Source organism: Rhea americana, unplaced genomic scaffold (assembly GCF_003343005.1).
Source record: "Rhea americana isolate MKP2758 unplaced genomic scaffold, rheAme1 scaffold_26, whole genome shotgun sequence".
NCBI lineage: Eukaryota > Metazoa > Chordata > Aves > Rheiformes > Rheidae > Rhea > Rhea americana.
This window is the reverse complement of record NW_028186379.1, coordinates 5035815-5056487: the sequence shown is the minus strand read 5'-3', so window position 1 is coordinate 5056487 and position 20673 is coordinate 5035815. Positions and strand designations below refer to the sequence as shown.

At 43.3% G+C, this 20673-nt stretch overlaps 1 protein-coding gene across 1 annotated transcript in view; it reads left to right on the top strand.

Annotated features, from left to right (window-relative positions):
* Positions 1-1763, top strand: part of EVX1 (even-skipped homeobox 1) — a 4255-nt gene extending 2492 nt beyond the window's left edge. Inside the window, exon 3 of the mRNA XM_085307631.1 lies at positions 618-1763. Coding sequence (XP_085163757.1) covers positions 618-1148 — 531 coding nt within the window. The 3' untranslated portion in view covers positions 1149-1763. The remainder of the gene's footprint in view (positions 1-617) is intronic.
* Positions 1764-20673: the final 18910 nt, after the last annotated feature.

Below are 20673 nucleotides of genomic sequence, written 5' to 3'. Positions count from 1 at the left end.
CCCCTTTCCTGGCCCTGCCTGCACCCTGCAGCAAGCAGCAGTGCGGGAGAGGCTCCCAGAGCCGTCCCAGCCAGCACCGCTAATCCGGCCTCTGTTTACCAGATTATTTTGAATCCTCTCTTCAGTACAATACAAAACTCGTCCAGTTTTGGGGGGAGGGAATAAGAAGCAGCTCCCGATTCCATTTCCTCTCACTTTTCTTTTATTTTTTTTTCTTAAAAAAAGTAAATAATCATAATAATGCCAGGTAGTTCTTTCTGCAAGAAGGCAGGAAGGAGTAAGAGCTGCTGGGCTTGCCTGGAGCCCTGGGACCTGGAGAGTTCAGCAGGACAAGCCTTATGAGGAAGAAGGGAAAAAAGCGCTAAAAAAAGCTGCTCCAGTGGGTCTCTCTGTAGATTTATAGTGACCTAAATGATCCCTCTGTACTTGATGACAACTCTTCCTGTGAGCGAGAGCTTCTCGTTCTGGCCTCTCAGCTGGGCCAGGAAGAGCCCGTGGCCCCCCGTGGCCAGCAGGCCCGCGGCTGCCCGCGGCATGCGCAGGGCGGTGGGCCCCCGGCGCGCAGGCTGCGCGGCCCGGCGCGGAGGGGTGACGGCTCTCCCCGCTCTCTTCCTCAGGTCTGGTTCCAGAACCGCAGGATGAAGGACAAGCGGCAGCGCCTGGCCATGACCTGGCCTCACCCAGCAGACCCGGCTTTTTACACCTACATGATGAGCCACGCCGCGGCCACTGGCAACCTGCCCTACCCTTTCCCGTCCCACCTGCCCCTTCCTTACTACTCCCACATGGGCATCGGGGCCACGTCGGCCTCTGCCGCCGCTCCTTTCAGTACCCCGCTGAGGCCRCTGGATACCTTTAGGGTCCTGTCCCACCCCTACCCGCGACCAGAACTGCTGTGCGCATTCAGACACCCGTCCCTGTACCCGGCCCCGGCTCACGGACTCAGCGGCGCCGGGGGCAACCCCTGCTCCTGCCTGGCTTGCCATAGCAGCCAGTCCAGCGGGCTGGCACAGAGACCCTCCGGCTCAGACTTTACCTGTTCGGCCACAACCAGGACTGACTCTTTCCTCACTTTCACGCCCTCTGTACTGAGCAAAGCCACCTCAGTTTCCATGGACCAGCGAGAAGAAGTACCTTTAACAAGATAGACGTTCGTCTCAGGTTTATTAAAAACGCGCCTTTCCTGGGCTCGCTTCGAGTTAATGTACCTACATCCGATGCTTATTTAATAGTGTTCTCTCCCCAGAAGTGGACACATATGGAAAAAAAAGACTAAAAAAATAGCTCAGTCTTACAAGGATTGAAATTCCAAGGAGGAAAAAAAAAGATAATAAAAGAAATTACAAGCGATGTATCTCTAAGAAGGATTTCAGGCACAGATGAGAGAGAAAAAACAAACCGAATGAAATACACTTCAATAACCCGTATAAATGGGCTGGGACTTTCTTTTCCACGGATAGACTTCCTACCAAGGGCTGGGACTTCTGCGGATCACAAGAACAAACCTTATGCACAAACCTACAAGACTGAGAAAGAAAATCTGAAATACTTGAAAGAAACATTATCCTGACAACGAAATGGCTTGTGCACATGAAGAAAGCAAAGATGTAATCTACCAGAGTGTTCAGATAATAAAAACAACGAGCAAACAGCAAAAACAAAAGGTTTCTGGATTGCAGCTCAACAATATTGTCCAGTTATTTCTATAGAGAAAAATAATGCTTTACCATAAAGAAAAACTGACATTCTGTACATTACTTTCGTGGTTTAATTGCATTCTTTACCACCCCGTTGTCTCCTCCTTCGTTCTGAGCAGAAATCCAGCATTACGTCTCCTCTTTCATTGCAACTTTYGTTTTTAAGAGGCAGGCTGGAATTGGCAGGGAAAAATACGAGCTCCTGCCTCTTTATGGGTCAGAGCTATTTGTCCTTTAAATAACAATGTCCTATTATCAGTCGCCGAAATGTGCACACGCTGACGAAATTAGCAAGTGATGTATATGTAAGGCGGATTTTTGAATATCGAATGTATAATGTTGGCTGAGCAGAGACCTTGTGCCAAACGTTAACAAGCCGCCAAGGGAAGAGATTAGGTGACAGGGAGCAGAACTCCTTCAGACAATCACTAGTCTGCAAATTGGAGCGAAGGCGATTTCTCCTCCTTTGTACTTCAGCCTTTAGTTCCCTCACTGACTTTTCTTTGCTGTTTTTTTTTTTTTTTTTTTTTTTTTAATTCAGGTATTGGGTTTTATGTTTCCTTCCCCACCTCTAATCTTTGCATTGCTGATATGTCCTTCACACTACTCGCCCTTCCTTCTTGGGGATAATTTCTTTCAGTAGCCCCCCCCCCCCATCACCTTTTCCCTGCAGGTATTTCGGAAAGAAGTAGCACTATTGCTTTTTCGTGGATTCCTGCCCCTGTGGAATACAACTGTCAACCCCAAATTTTAAAAACAAACACAGACACTAGACTGGGCTACCGGGCTAGTAACTTCTTCCAAACCCGAAATCGTTTATTTGACTCTATTTTTAAATAGCCTAAAGAATATACTGATACAATTTCTTACTATGTCGCAATAAAAATTATAACAACAATAACAACAACAATAGTAATAATGACAGGCATTTTAACAACGCATCACCCACATTTTATTGTGCTTAATTAAAAAAAAAAAGTAAAAATGTTGCTTAAGACGAATTTCACCTTCGTCTAGTTCAACAAGCAGGAAAATAAATCCTGGACAGAACAAAGACGTGTTGACACCTCCGCTACCTACTTTGTATTAAATGACTAAAGACCTTCGAGTTTGTTGTCACACGGGAGACTTTTTGTCTCTASGACAGAGAGCGAATAGCAGCATCTCCTTATAGTGGATGGGAAGCAGGCAAGAGACACGGGCGTGCCAGGATATATTAAAAAAAAATCAAAAATTGTTTATTAGGACTTTTAAAAAGCTGATCCAAAGTTACCATCTTTAAATAATTAAGAGCAGCTTGTTCCGCCCTTTCTGAATGAGATGTCCTCATGGACACGGAAACTTATGGCCCTTTCTGAACACTCACAAACAGATACTTTCACCCCTTTGGGAAAAAAAAACCAACAAAACCCCAGTTGTAAACAGCATCCAAGGGCAGCGCTAAGCAAATTCGACCTTTCCAACGTTTCTTCCCCCCCCCCCCCCGCCCGTACTTTATATTTTAGCAGACATGAGAAGAACCAGTCCGACAAAAAAGGGGCAAAGCCCCTAGCGACGCCGGGGCGTGGGAGCACTGAGGCGGCCCGGGGCAGCTGAGCGCCGCGCGGTAAAGCCGGGGGGTCCTGGCTGGCCCCCGGCCCCCTCCCGGCAAGGCGGGGGCGGTGGCCGGGCCACCTCGCCCGCGTAAAGACCGCAGTGTCAGCTGGCACTTGCAAATGCACCAGTTTGCGAAATGCAATCCTCTTCGGCTAAATCGCCTGGCATATGTGTATTTTAGAAACATATGTATATTTTATATATGTATAGGTAGGGGTGTATGTGTGTATTTAAGCCCCTCAGTTCCACTCCCACGCTCCAAGGGGACATTCCCCGTCGCTTGGTGAGCGYAGGGAGGTAGAGGCAGGAGCAGGGGACACGGGTTGCCCAGAGCCGTCGCGGTCCGCGCCGTCRCCCTCTGCTCCGCGCAGCTTTTGCCTCCTTCCTAATTCTGCTTCCTCGGAGAAGGCTGCGGCAAAGGCTCACCGTGAATTTCTCTGTGGCTCGGTCACAGGGCAGAGATTGCCTGCGACAGGTAAATAGGCTCCGGGTCGCAGCAATGCCAGGAGTATTTTCAGTTAATAGGGGAGGGAAAATGAGGTGTCTGGAGCGATATTGGAAAATACAAGATCGATGATCCGTCCTCGTGTCCAATCAGCAGCCTTTAATTGACTGTATTTTCTAGGTAATTGAGCCGCTGTGCTCCTAAATTGAAGTGGAAGATATAACAATACATCTCGCTGGGAAGAATTACTCATTATTTCATAATGAAATTTTTCTTTTGCTTCACGGGACCGGTGCGGTTGAGGCGCTCGCCGCCGGTGGCGGCTGCCCGGGGCAGGGGAGACTCGCAGTCCCCACGCAGGACGCCAGCTCCCGGGCACACGTGGGGGATGGCCAGGTGATGGGCGGCAGCCATGGGCCCTGGAGCCGTGCCATGCAGGGGAGAGATGCCCTTGCTGCTGTGCAAGGCGATGCTCTTGCTGGTGCAGTGCCCGAACACGGCCCCTGGAGCCCGCCTGCCGCCCCCCGTCCGTGTCGGGGCTATTTTCGGGGTGCCTCGTGTGCTACAGGGCTTTGCTGCCTATCCAGCCAAATTCAACTCTGAAAGGCCTTCCCCGCCTTGTTAGCATTTGATTGATTGCCTTATTAAAGCGTGTTCTTGTAAGTGTGACCGAGCTGATTGCACTGCATATGTTTGGGATAATGCTCATTTTAAACAACTGAATAATAATAATACTAATAAAAAAAGGGGACCAGAAGAGGARGAAGATGAGCTCTGGAGAATGGGTCAAGCCTAAACGATCCCGGGGAGCTGTGTTCCAACTCGCACATTAAATTGCTTCGCTACCATCAAATCACTCAGCCCTTTTCGGCTCTAGGCAGACCATCTTTGTTGTGTTTTATGTGTCACYTTCTGTACCATTAAGTGAGATAGCACCGAGACTGTCGCTTACTTTCCCCTCTCAGGCTATACGTTTTTATTAAGGTTGTATGATTAAACTGGATCGGATCTGCTTTCCCAGCACTATTCTTTACTCCARCGTTCATATCACCAGAAAATCGGCTGTCCGTATTTCACGTTTTCTGCTTGGTTGTTAAGTCGTTTTCCAGCACCTGCAGAAAGACGTGCTGCTCCTTTCGCTTTTTGCTTGTATATCTGAAGGTTCCTTTTGTTTTCTGCTATTCTCCTGCGCGTCTGGGTACCTTGTTTTACCGCTGAGTTTAGCTCCAGCAAACACCCTCCACCATATGTCACCCCAGGGCCCACTGTTCTGCCACTTACAATAGCGTCACCCTAGGGCAAAACCAACGTCAAGATGAGTTGGAGTCTCGCTAACATAAATGGCTTCATTTACGTGCATCAAGTTCCTACATGGGTATAGGAGGGGAGGGAGGCGAGTCCACGTCCCTTTGCTGCATCCTTCACACTTGAGCCCTTCATTTGTTGCCTGCTCCCTCCAGACCTCTTGCTGGTTGCTTTTGCAAGCCGAGCTGRGTCCCTCGAGGTCCCGGAGGGAGTGCTCAGCCCTGCGAGTGTGGAGAGCTGCGGCCGGGGAAGGCGGCGCCTCTCGGGGTGGTGATGGGCTCGGRGGTGAGATTAGGGGAGATCCGGCCGGAATGGGTCTCTGTCTTTGCCAAGTACTTTTTATTTTTCTTTATCCTTTCTTTTATTTTTAGTGGGGAGGTGAAAAGACCGCTAGTTCAGGATCTTCAAACAAGAAAACATATAAATCACAACATCTGGACTCTAAGTCACTGTCTTTTTTTTTCTTTAACAATCTAACTGAATTTGCCTACGACCAAGCACGTAGTGCAGGTTTACACTAATATTTACAAAATCTATTTTAAAGAATAGTCATCGGTGTATTGCAAGTACATATACACACAAAGCAAACACACAAAGTGATTTTTCCCTGCTGTCCTCTCTGCGAAGAAGTGCCTAGGACTTCAGAGGCAGAAATTGCCACTTAAGAACATCACATGAAAGTATTAAGTAATTATTTAAAACAAGGCTGTTTAGAAAAATATTTGTATTTATTGCAGCTGCTCAATTGGCCTCGTTAAAGCTGGAGAGCATTTAAATTGTGTTACAGTCTCATTTAAATCCAGTTTCGTTCCAGCAGGCTGCAGAGCCTGAATAGAACCAATCACTCCATAATGATGATGAATGAGAAATTAATTCAGATACAAGCAAGACAATTTAGGCCTTCATCTGTTTAAATAGCCTTCCAAGATTATTCGCAATTGCAGGTCACAGATTTAATCAATTGTCCAATCTTGTGAAAGTCATATCCTTGCATCTTCATCGGGATTATTTATAGCGCGACGAAGCCCAGTGAAAGGTATACGCTCTTAACAGGAACAATTACTTAAAGGGAAGCGTTTGCAAAATGAAAAACAAATGCCTCCGTGGGCAGTAAATGATCAAACGCGTTCTCGCTCTCCCGGCACATCCTCCCCAGTCTGTGGACGGGAACCTCTTGATGGAAGGGAAACGGAGCTGTAGTTAGAATAAAAAAAAAGAGACAACTGCTAAACTCTAGTTCTGTCTCATCAGCTGTTACACTCTTTACTGAAATCATCCGCGTAAGCTCCTTTACGGACCGCCCAGAGCCACCTCCAGCGGGCTCTGCGGGGCTTATTTTGCTCCCGAGGGCGATGCCAACAGAAAACAGACATTTTATAAATCAGCTTTCAAATAAACAGTAACGCACGAATCACGCTGCTGCTCGGGTTGGGGATCCCAGCCCCGGCTGCAGGGTAGACTGTCCCTTTCTGCCAGTGTCTGCCCTTCCGCCACCGCGGAGATTTCAGAATTTATTAAAAAACAAGCAAAYATTCAAAAATCCCAGAAATTTACAGGCAGACGGATGGACCGGCGGCGTGCGCAGGCGGCTCTCTAACGCCCCKATCCTGCCTGCACGACTTCGGCGTGTCAGCAAGGCGAGCCTGGCACGTTACAAACCTCAGCCCCGGGCGGGGGGAGCCGCCGCGTGTTGCCCATTTCTCCCCTCGGCCGGGGGCAGCAGCCACCTCCCTAAAAATGACACCGAGGGATCCTCGGCGGCTCTCCTGCAAACGCCGCCTCTCCCCCGCGTCTTGGCGAGCTGCCCCTGGAGAAGGCTGAGGCCGCGGTGAGCGCGGGGTTAATCACACCTCTTCGAAAGCTCGAGCAGGGCGTTTGGTACTCGGGAGAGTCGCTGCATCTCTCGGACCTGGGAAGCAGGGGAGAGGCCTTGTTTATTCGTCAGGGTCCCAGTGCAGTTGCAACTCTCTCCTCCTCCAAACACGAACCTATTTACCTCGAGCGTTAAAAATCCCTCGGCCCCGAGGAGCGCTGTCTGGAAGGGCCRTGTCAAGCTCCGGGCCGACCCAGACCCCGGCCGCGCTCGGAGAGACACCTGCTTCCCGGGGGCGGCTCGGCCCCATGCAGGGGCGGCGAGCGCGGGGGAAGCGCTTGGGGACTGTCTTGCCCACGGAGAGGGGGGTTTCCCGGGTGGGAGTGCGAGGAGAGGGAGCCGGGAGCCCATGTCGATAGTTTTCCCGACCCTCGTCTTGAAAAGGCAGGGCACCTGCGCCCCGCAGCGCGGCTCCGCGGCCGCGCCGAGCCGAGCCGGGCCGGGCCGGGCCGGGGAAAGGCGAAGATTTCGGTGAGCGGGGGGGAGCGAGGGAGCCTGGCCTGCGTGTGTGTGTGTGCGCGTGTCCCTGCTCCCTCCCACCCGACACGGGAAAACCGGGTGCAACGCTGGYGTGTATAACAAAAGCCTGACTAAAGGACTCCCGAAGCTCCGAGGAACCAGTCTCAGGAGCGGACTTTGATGTATTGCTGTCCAATTAGTGCCTTTAATTGGTGTCCTCCGGGACAGGCAACCCAGGAGCGGGGACAGCGAGCGCTCTCCCAGCACACCCTGCCCGCTCACAGGATAGCAAATAAATACCGGGGCGGTGCGGCACGGATCCTGCGTCCCTGGGAGCGGGCGCGGAGCCGGGCGCTGCCGCCGCCGCCTTGCCGGCCCCAGGGCACCTGCCCGGGACCGTTGCTGGGGCTCCGCACCCGCGGCCGGGGCCCCCGCGTATTGCAGCGTTTACACCAGCCCATGCCATCAAATTCCTATTTCGCTCTGGATGATGGTTCATCAACGTGGAAATGACGCTGTTTAAAACATATCGCACGTCCCTTCCAATTTGGCTAATGAAGGTCGTCTGTTAAGCATAATTTTAGAGGTTAAATGAGGCTGACTGTAGATTTAAATATGGTTGATAAAACGTTTTATTTAAATGACACGTACTGTATRTATAGATACCATTACAGCGGTCTAGATTTACCTTGGGGGAGGAGGAAACAAAACAAATAAACAGGCAGAGAGGAAAGAACACCACCAATTTATTTCTAACTAAAAATGCCCAGTCAAAAAATAAATTGATCGCTTCATCCATCAAACGTATAAAATATATTTCTGACATCAGAAGTCATCCTAAAAGAAAGAGAGGGAGAAGGGGGAAAAAGCTCTTTCTTGACAAGAACCCTYAAAAGGGGCATGCTAGAAAAAAACGAAGGGAATAAAAGACAGCTGTCACTGTAAATTCACTCTATCACAATTATTTTTTTTTCTTTCTCTTTTTCCTCCTCATTTTCTCTCCAGGTAGCTCTACAACACTTCAAGAGAAATTCACCTGAAGACAGAGGTAGATGAGATTTTTGATTAATAAGGAAATAAACTTGGCAGAACGGAAAGCGATACTAACTTCTCAAAACAGATTTTAATGGAGAAGTCTCTGGGGAAGGTAGTCAGTGTGAGGCTGACTCTGGAGTCATAAATCCCTACTACCTGGGCACATCTCGAAACTCAGTCAGAAGACTTTCTGCAGGAAAGCATCTCTGATCGATATTTGTAAGTTGAACCGTTTTATTTGCTGTTCTGCAATTGCTTTTTCAGCATTAAAATATTGTCATTTTGCCACATTCTTCTCAAGAAGCAATAAAGTGTTACATTAGGGGCACCAKTTATGTCTAGTCCCCAGAAACTAAGACCCAGATATGTGTCATACATTGCCACCAAAAACCACATTCTGAAAWTGCTGCTCCCCCACTTCATGGAGAGACTCTAATTTGCACCAGGGTGAGCGCACTCAAATTCTCTTCCAAAAGAAAAGACTCTAAGTATCTGTTTGGTCGGTTCTCSCAATAGCTCAGTTTCACCTTGCTGAATTTTCATTACAAAACTTTCACACTTTCCACCTTGGTTGCCTGGAACCAAACMCTGAAGATCCTACCTTGCTTCAAAATGCATTTTTGCCTCCTTAGGGGAGGTTTACACACTGCTACTGCACTGCAAGATCCAAGACAAATTACAGAGTAAATAAAGCAACTATTATTACTAGGTCCACACGATTAAGATGTGGCCTTGTGCTCCCATAGACTATGAATCACTCCTGGGAACGGAGCACAATTATTCTAATGTTTAAATCAAGCCTGTGCACTTTAGGGAGGGAAGTTCTCTCTAATGTGGAGAAATTGAGTCATAGGTTMCAAAATTGCTTTCCACAAGTAATGTGACACAAAGTAAAATTTAACCTGAAACCAAAAGGTTTGATTTACTAAACCTTCAGAGAGAAAGGAGTATAGACTTGCCCACTTCAACAACTACAATTTAAGTAGAAAATCAGACAGAAGAGATGAGGGGGAAGACAGAGGAAAACCTAGATTTGTCAGTGTTTATACTCGCCCCCCCCCCAGCCAGTTAAAATATGGACTGGGATCTATTCCAGAGGCAGAAGCACACTCAGTCAGTTGGCAGGGACTTACATGGCTCCAAATGATGTTCCTAGTACACTGCTTGTTCAGTGGCATTGTGGATTTGGATGCATGGACAAGGCTGAGTGTCTTAGCTGTTCGCAGTCAGGAGCACAGTGTGCTGTCCATTAACACTTGCTCACAAGGTAGAAGAACATAAGAGTACATGATCCCATACCCTTCCCTCTGTTTTGACTTTCAGAGCTTCCTGTCTGAAAGTCTGTGTGTCGCCTTGGTCACCAAGGCAATTTTTTTCAGCAGAGCTGTACAGCAGTACTGAACATCTGAATCACTGTTGACAACAAGGCATTTACTCCAATGTCATTTTAGTCCAYTCAGTCTAATCTAATGGGTCCTCCAAGAGAAAAAGAAGTAACACCACTAATTACAATTCCCTGTTTCTGATGTCCACAGGGCATCTGCACACAGTCTATGCACATCTATCCRTTTTTGTATTATAACGTACCCTGGTTGCCCAGGGACTGTGCCCAAGCATTTCTAAGCTAATAATGCAAGACAGATAGGAAAATGGGCAACATCATTTTCAGGTGTTGCTCCATGGATGAAAAGCCACATTCATCAGTGCCACATTTGATGTGTGACCTCTCATAAGAGACCTGGACACAGGAACTAGAGACATTCATACTAACTCTGCTGATCTCCCTGCTGTTGTCCACGGTATGAGTAACAGTCAGAACTACCCAAAACACAATCACCTGTCCCGACTAAAATCACATTTAGCTCTGTATGAGGRCAGTCACCTGAATTTCGGAGCCAGGAATCACCAGCAATATCGCACATGTTCTGCATATCCAGAATGTCATATATTTCCTACATCTAATGCAAATGTTGTGCTTGGATGCTTTGTCTTCAGTGCCAGCCTTCCTCCTTTCTCCCACAAGAAAGGCATGCCAAGCTCTGATTTTCTACTTCTCAATACCAAGATAGGCAGTTAGGGTGAAATTTCTACACCATGATGCATTGCTTCATAACACCATAACATTTGCATAAAACTCAACCAAGAGCCTGATAGCCCAAATCACTTTTTTTTATACAGGAGCATAATTCACACGGAGTCTTCTCCTTGAAAAACTGTTGTAAAATTGAGCATCTCTGTGTCTATTGTTTCAGCTTTTCATATACCACTTCAGGAAGGGGCATTACTTGCATCATATCTACTGCAATCACCCATACCAGTAAGAAAGAAAGAGTTCTGTTAACTCCTCATATTGACACTCTTTAATTAAGTTTCCAAGAAGAACTTATTTTCAAGACTCATTAGAAGTTGCTTTAAAAAATCAATAGTTTAACAGCAGAAGAACATACTAGCTTGATTGGWACATCATAGACCATCAGATTTCTCCCAGTTATTTTTAACTGAGCTCAATATCGTGCATTTGACAGCAAAAATCTTTTGAAAAAGGTGCCTGATTTGTTTTGACATAGCACATGGAGAATCATGGTAATATATGCCAGCCATGATTCACCCTCGCTGGAAAAAGCAAACAGAATAGCCCAGAAGTAAATAAATGAATAAAAAGTGTGCCTCATTTCTAATAAAAAGTGTTCATCTATTTATTCTTCTGCCCTTCTGTATTAAATTACTGAACTTTTATTATCCTATGTTTTCCATGAGAGAAGTTTACATGCTGCAGTAAACTGCTTCTCTGTCTTTACTCTGACAACCTAAGCAAATTAAATTTGTGTGATCTGTCAATGTGAGGCACTTTCTTAAGTTATTGAACCCTTAGTGAAGCTTTTCCCTGCACCACCTTCAATTTTTCAGTTGCCTTTTTTGAAGCATGGAGCCATGACTAACTCTACAGTAAGAGGGTATTTAATACTTGTTCCAGTAGTCTGTCATTCACATTTTATCTTTGTACTTCTTTTTAATACTTCCTGCCCAGGCAGCCAAGAATTGCAATATCCCTAATGCAGTTGGGGCACTGCAGCACTGTAATGGGACCTTATGTTCCCACATTTCCCCCCAGGATGTTGCTTTTTTTAATTTTATTTTATTTTTATTATTATTATTATTATTAMTGTCTTCTAGGACATGTTCCCCCAGTTTGTAAGGATAACTTGCATTCCTTGTTCCTAAATGTGTAATTTTGCATTTTGCAATATTTAAAATACATTTGTTTGACAGGCCTAATTTCTCTCTAACATTTGTGCAGCTTGGCTGCAGATCTACATYGTCACTTAGATTAACAGATTTACTACAGGAAATAAAGAGGATTGTAGCTCCCCCGACAGCTCTGCTCTGTGCACTGTCTTCTTGTCACAGACATGGTAATGACAACATAAGTATGCAGGTGCTGCATACAGAGTGCGGCTTATTCATCCTTGATGCAAATTTGGTCAGAGTTGAGTATATACACACTCCTGGCTAGCTGATCAAGACAGGAGTGGTGCTCAATATGCCACTCTATAAGTAACCCATTTCCTGRTAATTTCTATGCTGGTAACCCTGTTTTGAGATCTGTTGGCTAGCCAATTCTTAACTTGCTTAAAGTACAATTTAGTGATACTGTGTAATACAGTAAAATTAGAATGTCATGCTGTAACTTCCATGATGGAAGTCTACGGTCTAGGCTGAGAAGTTCATAAACTAGACTCATAATCTCATCAAAATAAATCATATGTGCAATGCCAAAATCTATTTTCATAAAACTACATTGACTGACATAATTTATATTCCTCTGCTGAATTCTTTATTAAATGTCAGTTTTGCCTTTATTTCCTTTTATACTGGTGTTATGCTAATCAGACCACAGTTACTGGGTCATCTCCTTCACTCTTCCTGAATAGAAGCATAACATTATCTGCTCAGAAATTTCAATAGTATTCCAAGATTTCTTGCAAATTAATATCAGAGTTCTCCTCAGCCACTTCTTTAAAGACTCTGCAGATTCATTGATTATTACTCCTCTATCCCCTTAGGCACTGTTTAACATTATCTTTAGTTATTAATCATGTTAGAAGGACTTAATCTTCCTCTTTTGTTAAGATTACATCATCCTGCTTCCAAATGCAGATTAAAACATAGATTTTCCACTTCCTCCTAATATCAAATCTACTTTAAAGCTTTGTCTTACTGCGCTTCTGCATGTTACCCCAGCTTTTCCTATTTTCCTTAGCTTCTCTTACCAGTTTTCTGCTTTCATAACTTCCAGTGTATACTAATTGTTATATATCACATTTCCCTCTGCATATTTTACTGTGATTTTTTTCTTTTTCACTTATTTGCCACCATCTCACTATCTCCTAGAGTATTCTGCAGTTAAAAGCACTGTCCTCTATGTAGATATTTTACAATATTGCTCATATTGAATGTAATTTCCAGTCTCTAACTAGCCACCAGTTTCCTGCCCAATGATTAATTAATCATATCAAGGTCCAAAAAAACAGGTTTTACATGCTAGACACCATGCCTTTCAAGTTGGGAAACTATCCATCATTTTTAGAAACTATCAGTGGTGGTTTGCTTTTAGCTCCATAAGAAACTAGCACGCTGAATTTCTCTAGATGCTTCTATTTTTATTTCTAGATATTGCAGACAAATGTTTAAGAAGCAATTCAGTCCATTCGCTGGCTTGATTTGGTCATTTGTGACAGACCTTTGTCAGCATTCCTGGCCTTAGTTAGTGTGTCATTCCATATGCACTTGAAAGCTTTTAGTTTTGAATTACAATTATCAAATTGGCCTTCCTTCTTTTCATTCAGTGCTTTTACTTACAGTATCTGTGTAACTGAATTTGGTGTTGTACTCGCATGACTTATCCCACCAGGTGCTAGTAATGTTTTTCATCAGTGAGAATTTCCTTTTCCTCATCTCTGTTATCTACCCGCCCTACTATTGCTATGGAGGAATCTGACAGATTCCTCTCTTCATGTCCTTTGTTACAGTGGCTCAAAGTTTGTTCTCTTTATTACACCATATTTGCAGCTGGAACCATATTTGTATCTTCAGCTGTCTTCCCTGGCATCATTGAATTARTACTCTCCTATTTTTCTAGCTAAATTCCCGCCAAGAGGACTAGCTCCACTCCCTTACCCAGGAACAAGCTACACTATTCGCACAGCCTCTCTCCATTCATCCATCAAAGCAGATGTTCAGCTTCAGAGCAGGAGTGAAGTCCTGAGCCCACTTCAGATTTTCTGCTTTTGGTAACTTGTAAGCCTCAAAGGATCTCCAAAAGGTTCATATGAATCTTCATCTAGCCTTTCCTCCTGCTTCCTTCTCAAATCCCCAAAGTCTTTTAGTAACACCCTGACACTAATTTCAGGGGCTATCAGAGTGAGCATTTTTATAAGATGATATCATAGTCATGTCTACTTATATAGAGTATTGACTCTCATTTTTTAACATAACCATTTGGTAACTTCCATGGCTTATTGGCTGTTTGTAGTCTAACAGAGATCTAATTGTAATTTTTCAGTCTCAGCATGCTATTTTAATCCATGCTTTGGAAAGCCTGTGGAACTAAGCATTTATTTTAGCAAAGGATAGCTACAACCCTGTATGATCAATGGAAAAATAAGGGATTTGTTGATCTCAGTTTATTTCAGATTCAGTCCTTTTCTGACAACTTTTTCATTACCTAAAGCTTTCAGTCATCTCAGGCTATTCTGTGCCACCATGGAGAGAATCTTTAGTGCAACTATTAGCAATGATGAATTAGAAGCGATGGTATCTGGATGCATTGAAACAAATCTTAAATTGAAAGTTTCGTTCTGAATTATTCTTCTAGTACTTTTCTGAATCTTTTCTCATTCTGTCTGCACCCTCTCCAAAGTGAAGATGGTATCCTGTTAATGGACTTATAATACATACAGTTAACAAAATAGCTCTGTACTTGCTATCTCTATCTGAATTACCCCTATTAGCTACCACATCACCCTGTGAATTCACATTCAATGATTCTCTCTCAATCTTTCAGAGGCTTCAGCCCCTTTAGCCACTGGCTGCTCCACATCCACATCCTGTGAATAAGTCAAATGTGAGATCGAATGTGGGGCCATTTACCATGCAACCCAAATAATTTAGTCAAAATGACATATCCTTAAAATTTATTCATATTCCAAAAAATTTGCATTCTTTTCCAGTAATTATTTGCCCTCAAAATATTAATACAGTTACTGAGCAGTAGGAAGACTCCTAAAGGATATGTGATAATTCACCCTCAGGTGAGGACTGCTTCTTTTGCTGACCTATCAGTTATCTGTTTTTCAAGCCATTTAATATGTGTTATATTGATCTCATACAATATTACTTTTTTTTTTTTTTTTTTTTTTTTNCTAGTTCAAGACCTAAATTAAATAATTAAATTTTGTTCACCGGACAGCCTCCAAAATCAGTACCTACTTCGAAACAGTTTGACAATTTTGGTCAGTTTTTTTACATCAAGATCTGGATTAAATCAAAAGGCTTTTAGAGTCTGCTAATGAAATGCAGTTATCTTTGCCTGAAATGCAGTTATCTTTGCCAGCCAAAAGTATTATCACTTAAGAAAAGTCAGATTTGTTTAAGAAAAGCTATTCTTCCTTAATAAAGCAAACAAAAACAGCATTTTCTGTTGTTGTCTTCTCGTTCTCTATTGGTTGTATCTTACATTAGATTTTCTATGGATCTGCCTGGTATCAGCTATTCATTTTGACTTTGGTACGCTGAATCTTTTCCATGCTCTTTGAAACTGCCTCAGAAATCGCCATGCTTTTACTACATCCTGAATTATTCAATGTTTCATGGCATTATTTGAAAGGAAATCTAGAATTCAATTCCATAGATAGCTTACCTACTTGATCTGATCATCTGCATTTGCAGACTGCTCTTCAGTCAAGCACACCTGGGACTTTTTATTCCACTATTTCAAACTCCTCTATCTGTTAGTAGACATGCCAGAACAGCTTTGCCAAATGGACTCATTTTTATCTTGCTATTTCAGATGTGCAGAGCTCTGAATTTTAACCTTGGGCACAGCGCTTGCTGTGATTACGTTGTATTCAGCTCCARTATCTATTTGGAATTCACTTTTTAGCCATTTCTTTCCAGTGTCAGAAGCCAATCTGCTATAGAATYTACCAGTATCGATTTAGTTAAGAGGCTCAGTAAAGCACTTGGTTTCATCATCAGAGCTTCATTCTCCAGCTGMATTTTCACACATGCACTTTGCTGTTGGAGACCCAATGCCAATGCCTTTGCAAGGCGTTGATTCTCTCTAGGATTACTGCAAACAAACCTGGTCTCAACAGTGTCCTTCCCAGTGCATTCGCTCTTTAAGTTTGGGCATGTGTTTTCAATTGTATGCTTCATTCCTTTGGCACTTATTAGATACTTAGATTAGGAAAAACATGCTTTCTGATGTGTTTCAAATACCTTTGTGACTTCAAATTTGTCTCTTGCATTAAAGCGGCTGYAGCCTAGTTATCCTTTATTTTGTCATAGATTAGTTTTATTTAGTCTGTTAGTCTGTTAACATTCATGCCATTTGGCTTTACTACACAGGCTGATGACTTAATGGGTCAATCATTTCAAAAAGTAGGTAGTTTCTGCAAAACAGAATTTATTTCTTCAGAAGAGTTGTTTTTCAGTTGTGCCTTCTCTTTGTTGCTTTGCATAATTCACCATATTCCCCTTTTATTTATCTTACGCATTTTGAAAATCTGCAAGAAAACTTTTCCAGAATGATTTCTAATTATTTATTACTTTTGCTTTCATTCTGCTTCTGCTGTCTCCTATTTAGTAACACAGTGTTGCAGGYAAGAGCACACTACTGCTTTTCTCTCATGTTGTAACATTTTCAGTATTACCATTTATATAATTCCTTCTGGCTGTCATATAAAGCTTACGTACAGGTCAATGAAGTTACCTCAGCATTAACTCTCTGCAGAGCTGAGGTACTTCAGCTCAAGACAAACTTGATTCAGCAGTTGCTCAACCCCCAAAACATTTTATTCAGCTGCTGCCAGATTCCAATTACTAATCCAAAGAGGATCGAGGGAACGAGGATTAGGAGCTAGGGATCCCAAACAGCTTGAGAGACTAAGCTGTACACAGTTGTCTGGATTTTTTCTAAATGAAACAGTCATGCACAGGCAAAAAGGAGGTATGGTGTGGTCCAGCTGGCCCCCGATGGAGAGAGAGAGATGCATCAGCACAGCAGCCTTGTCCCAGGGTGCAGGCTCAACTGCAGGAGGGGAGGGCTCCCCACACTCACCCCCTCCTCTGCATTCTTGGAGGTCTCCAGAGAGAGTCCTGGTACCTAACGAAAGTTGTGGATTTGCTGCTGGAGGTCAGAGGCACTTCAGCTCTCTCTGGAGCTCCTACTACTTTTTTATAGTTGCTTTGGTATGCAATGAGCATTTGTAGCAAAGCATGTGATACTCAACCTTCCTGTTCTGTCAGATGCTCGAGGCAGGATTTTTAACATTGTACGTGCACTGCAACTGCGCTTACATTATTCCTAGTAAATACATACTTTAGAATTTAGTCATGATCTTTTCATCTTAATCAGATTCAGTTCTGTGCAATATTCATTCATCTCCCTTGAAGAGGTATTGAGTTTGGAGTCCAAATTATTGGGTCTCGAACAACTTTTTCCAGTTTTTATGACAACATTTGCATTTGAAATAGTTGATTTTCAGTAGTCTGTCTGCAAGCCTCAACATTACACATAACAAATTCTGAAGTAAATGGATAAATACACTAGCTTGTGGATCACCCCTGAAGCTTTCACAGGAACAGCAGAAGCAAACAATTTAAACAAATTTGGGTAAAGCAGGACTTAAGTGCAACATTTCCCTCTGTAGACACAAGCCTTCTGTAAGGGAAATTAATGACTGTTGTTAATAGCAAAATCTAATTTATAAAAAAGCCAGCTTAAGAAAATCATGAGGGAATGAGATAAATAATCAGCTGAAACAATAAAGATCAGTTGTGGCATAATTGCAGAACAGCATTCAAGGGCTCGGGAGATCTAGTGCCTTTCTCTTCATTAATCAAAGTAAATATAACATTACAGATGTTACTTATTCAGAGACTGGTGTGTGCGTGTGTGTAAGTGTGTGTAAGCGCATACAGCATGCCTCTAAGAGCAGATGCGAAATGGAATATACATAGCTTTCCTATTATCTTCTACATCTAGAACAGACTTGATTTTTTTTTTGTAGCAGAATTCATGAGAAGTTAGAAGTTCAGAAAAAGCTGTTTTTAAGCTAATAAATTGCTTTGGTGGGTACAATAAAACACAGCTTTCATGTTTTAAGTGTTGAGGAAGAACACTTGCTCAAAAGTGTTCTCCCTCAAATCTCCCCCAAAAGACAAATTAAAATAGAAGTGACTGCAATAACTCAATTCACCTTGTAGCACTCTTGCGTGGGGAAACTCAGTAAGGTTCTACCTGAAAACTATACAGTCCATCCTGGAGACACTTAAGCAATGTAATACTTGCCTGCAGTATTAAAGTGAGACTCTCATACCCGTTACTAACAACTCTACATCTTACATTCTCTGCGTATGTCAATAAAACTCCAAATGTGTTTCTCTCTAAACTGGGAGTAGCCAACTGACTTCATACTTTCCAAATAACCATCAGCTAGGGCATCTCCTTACCTCCTTAAACCAGTAGCTCTTTGTATAGGCACCACCCCTCTTCCCAGATGCCTGTATGTTACATAAGGTTCGAGCACGTATGTCCTCGTACCTTTTGTACTGAACTTCACCTGGGCCTCAGCATCACCCAGGCAGCTGAATTAAGAGTCTGTCTCTGCCCTCTCCTAATCAGGAGAAGGAATCCTTAACCAGTTATGCCGTAGGACTAGCTGAAAAACACATATGGGACTCCACATGGGTAAGACTGACTATTTCACATTATTTGCCCCTACTTTCAAGACCTTTGTCCCAGCTGACAGTTTAATCTCAGGAAAAATGTTCTTGTCATCCTCTTGGAAGTGAAGTTTCTGGCCTGCAGGTCATTTTTTCTTACAGGCAGCAAAAATATATATTTCCTAAGGAGCAGAGATCTGCTATGTATTCCCTTTCCCCATCTTGCTTTTTCTCACTAGCTCCTTGCTGAAACATGTGGTCACTGATGTGAAACAGAAAATCTGCCAGTGCACGATGCTCTCCAGCCATATGTTTTGTTATAGGCAGGGCTGATAGCTCTGCCTATTATTGTGGTTGCCTGACATTTCCCATGATATAATCCTACTCAGAGTTACTTTTAACTTCACTGAACTTCTTAGAAATTTTCTATGCTGGATGAATTAATGGTGAATTTATATATATATGCATATACTTAAGCAGAAAAAAGCGGTCACTTCTAAGAAGAAGTATGGAGAAAAACGTGGTGTTCTTCCCATGCTAAAAATGCCTTCTGGCCTTTTCTTTGGAAAAAAAATAGGTCATCTCTCCCCCATCTTGAAATCTGGCAGTCTTTATTCATTTGCAGCCTTTACTCAAGGCCTTTTATCATTCCTTTGAGACGCTCCACGAACTTGCCATCGTACTAGCCTTTGAAAAATGATGTCTCTCAGGAGCTCAATAGGAGAATTTAAGTCTGATTGGGCTACGAAGCCATGCTCCCTCTTGGACCCTCACTCTTTGACCCACTGAATCTTGACTTCCTCCCTGCACAGTGACAGTTTCAGCAGGACACAAGAAAGTTCCTAAAGCCCAGAATATTCCACAGCTTAAGAACTGGGACATTATTGCACAAAGTGCGAGATGGGGGTGTAAATATTACTAGACAGGAGGGAAGTGGAACACATACACATGTATACATACATACATACATATGTATATATACGGAAGCAGGCCCTCCTATTTAGCTGATTTTTAAAATGAAGTGGTAACAACTACCGTATTTTAGGTGGAGTCAGGTCTGTAGGCAAAATGCACCTACAACATTTTCCTGACTGAGCCCRTCACAGGATACAGGAAAGTAACAGAGTTTCTAGTTCCTGTTCTAGGTTAGAACTTAGATATATGATGAATTTTTCAGAGCTGCTGAACTGTGGCATTTCTGAGATAATAGATTCAACTATAGGCACCTGGGAAGCTTTATATTAAAAAAAAAAAAAAAAGCACAGGTGGAATTTAGAGGTTAATAGTTTTTCAAAAAGGCTTTTATAATTTCAGTTCTAGACCTCAGTGCCTAAACACTGCCCAGCTCCTACTTCCTGAAAATTCTTCATATATGGGCCTGACCCCAGATGGATTTTTCCCTTCCGTAGGCCTTTCCACTGCTCAGTCCTCTGTGACACAGAGCCATTCATCCTACTTTTCCATTGACACCATCTTGCATTATCTATCTACCTTAATCTAGAGTGTGGATATRTGTTTCCAAAGTCATGAATGTTCCCCTTCTTTGGCCATAGGCTTGGCACAGCCCTCGAAAGRCACACAGTCCACTCCTAGGGATGTAGACCAGCAAGATCTGCACCAGGGTCTTCTTAAAAAGTGTGATGGATCTCTACCATCAGCTCAGCAAGCTACAGAGACTTGTTGAAAGGAACTATGAGTAGGGCTACCAAGAACTTGGCTAAATGAGACCTTTGCTGAGTTACCAGCATGAGTCTCTACAACTGGTGCAAAAATTAACACACCTGATCCAGCAGAGAGAAATGCAACAGAAAAGTCCATGAAAAATTCTGTCTTCGCAGCAAAGGTRTAATGATGCACAGTAACTAGACCCTGAGACCACACGGCGAACAATGCAGAGAAAACAAGATAGCAAATATCATTTCCCCAGCTCAAAAACATCTTACTTTAACAAAGCAATCATTCTGCAGAAAAAAACAGCACATAATCACATGAGGAAAGGCAGAGTGAAGGCTGTACACGTAACTTTGCTTTTACCTTTTCCTGGCTTTAGGTATTTGATCTTGCAACTTCAAAAATGTTTCTTTAATGTATTTTAATTCTCTTTCAAATGTTATTTTACTCTTCCTTTGTCACTGGTTGCTTTCTCTTCCTAAGTATTCGTTTCCTTCCTCCATTGCAGTGCTGGAGCTTCTTGAGGTGAAAACCATGTTTTTAATTAGTGTGTATGTGGCATCTAGCACAGCRGACTTCTGAATCTGATCCCAAATATATCATTCACATACCTTTTTGGCTCACCACACGTCTGGCCGTGTGAT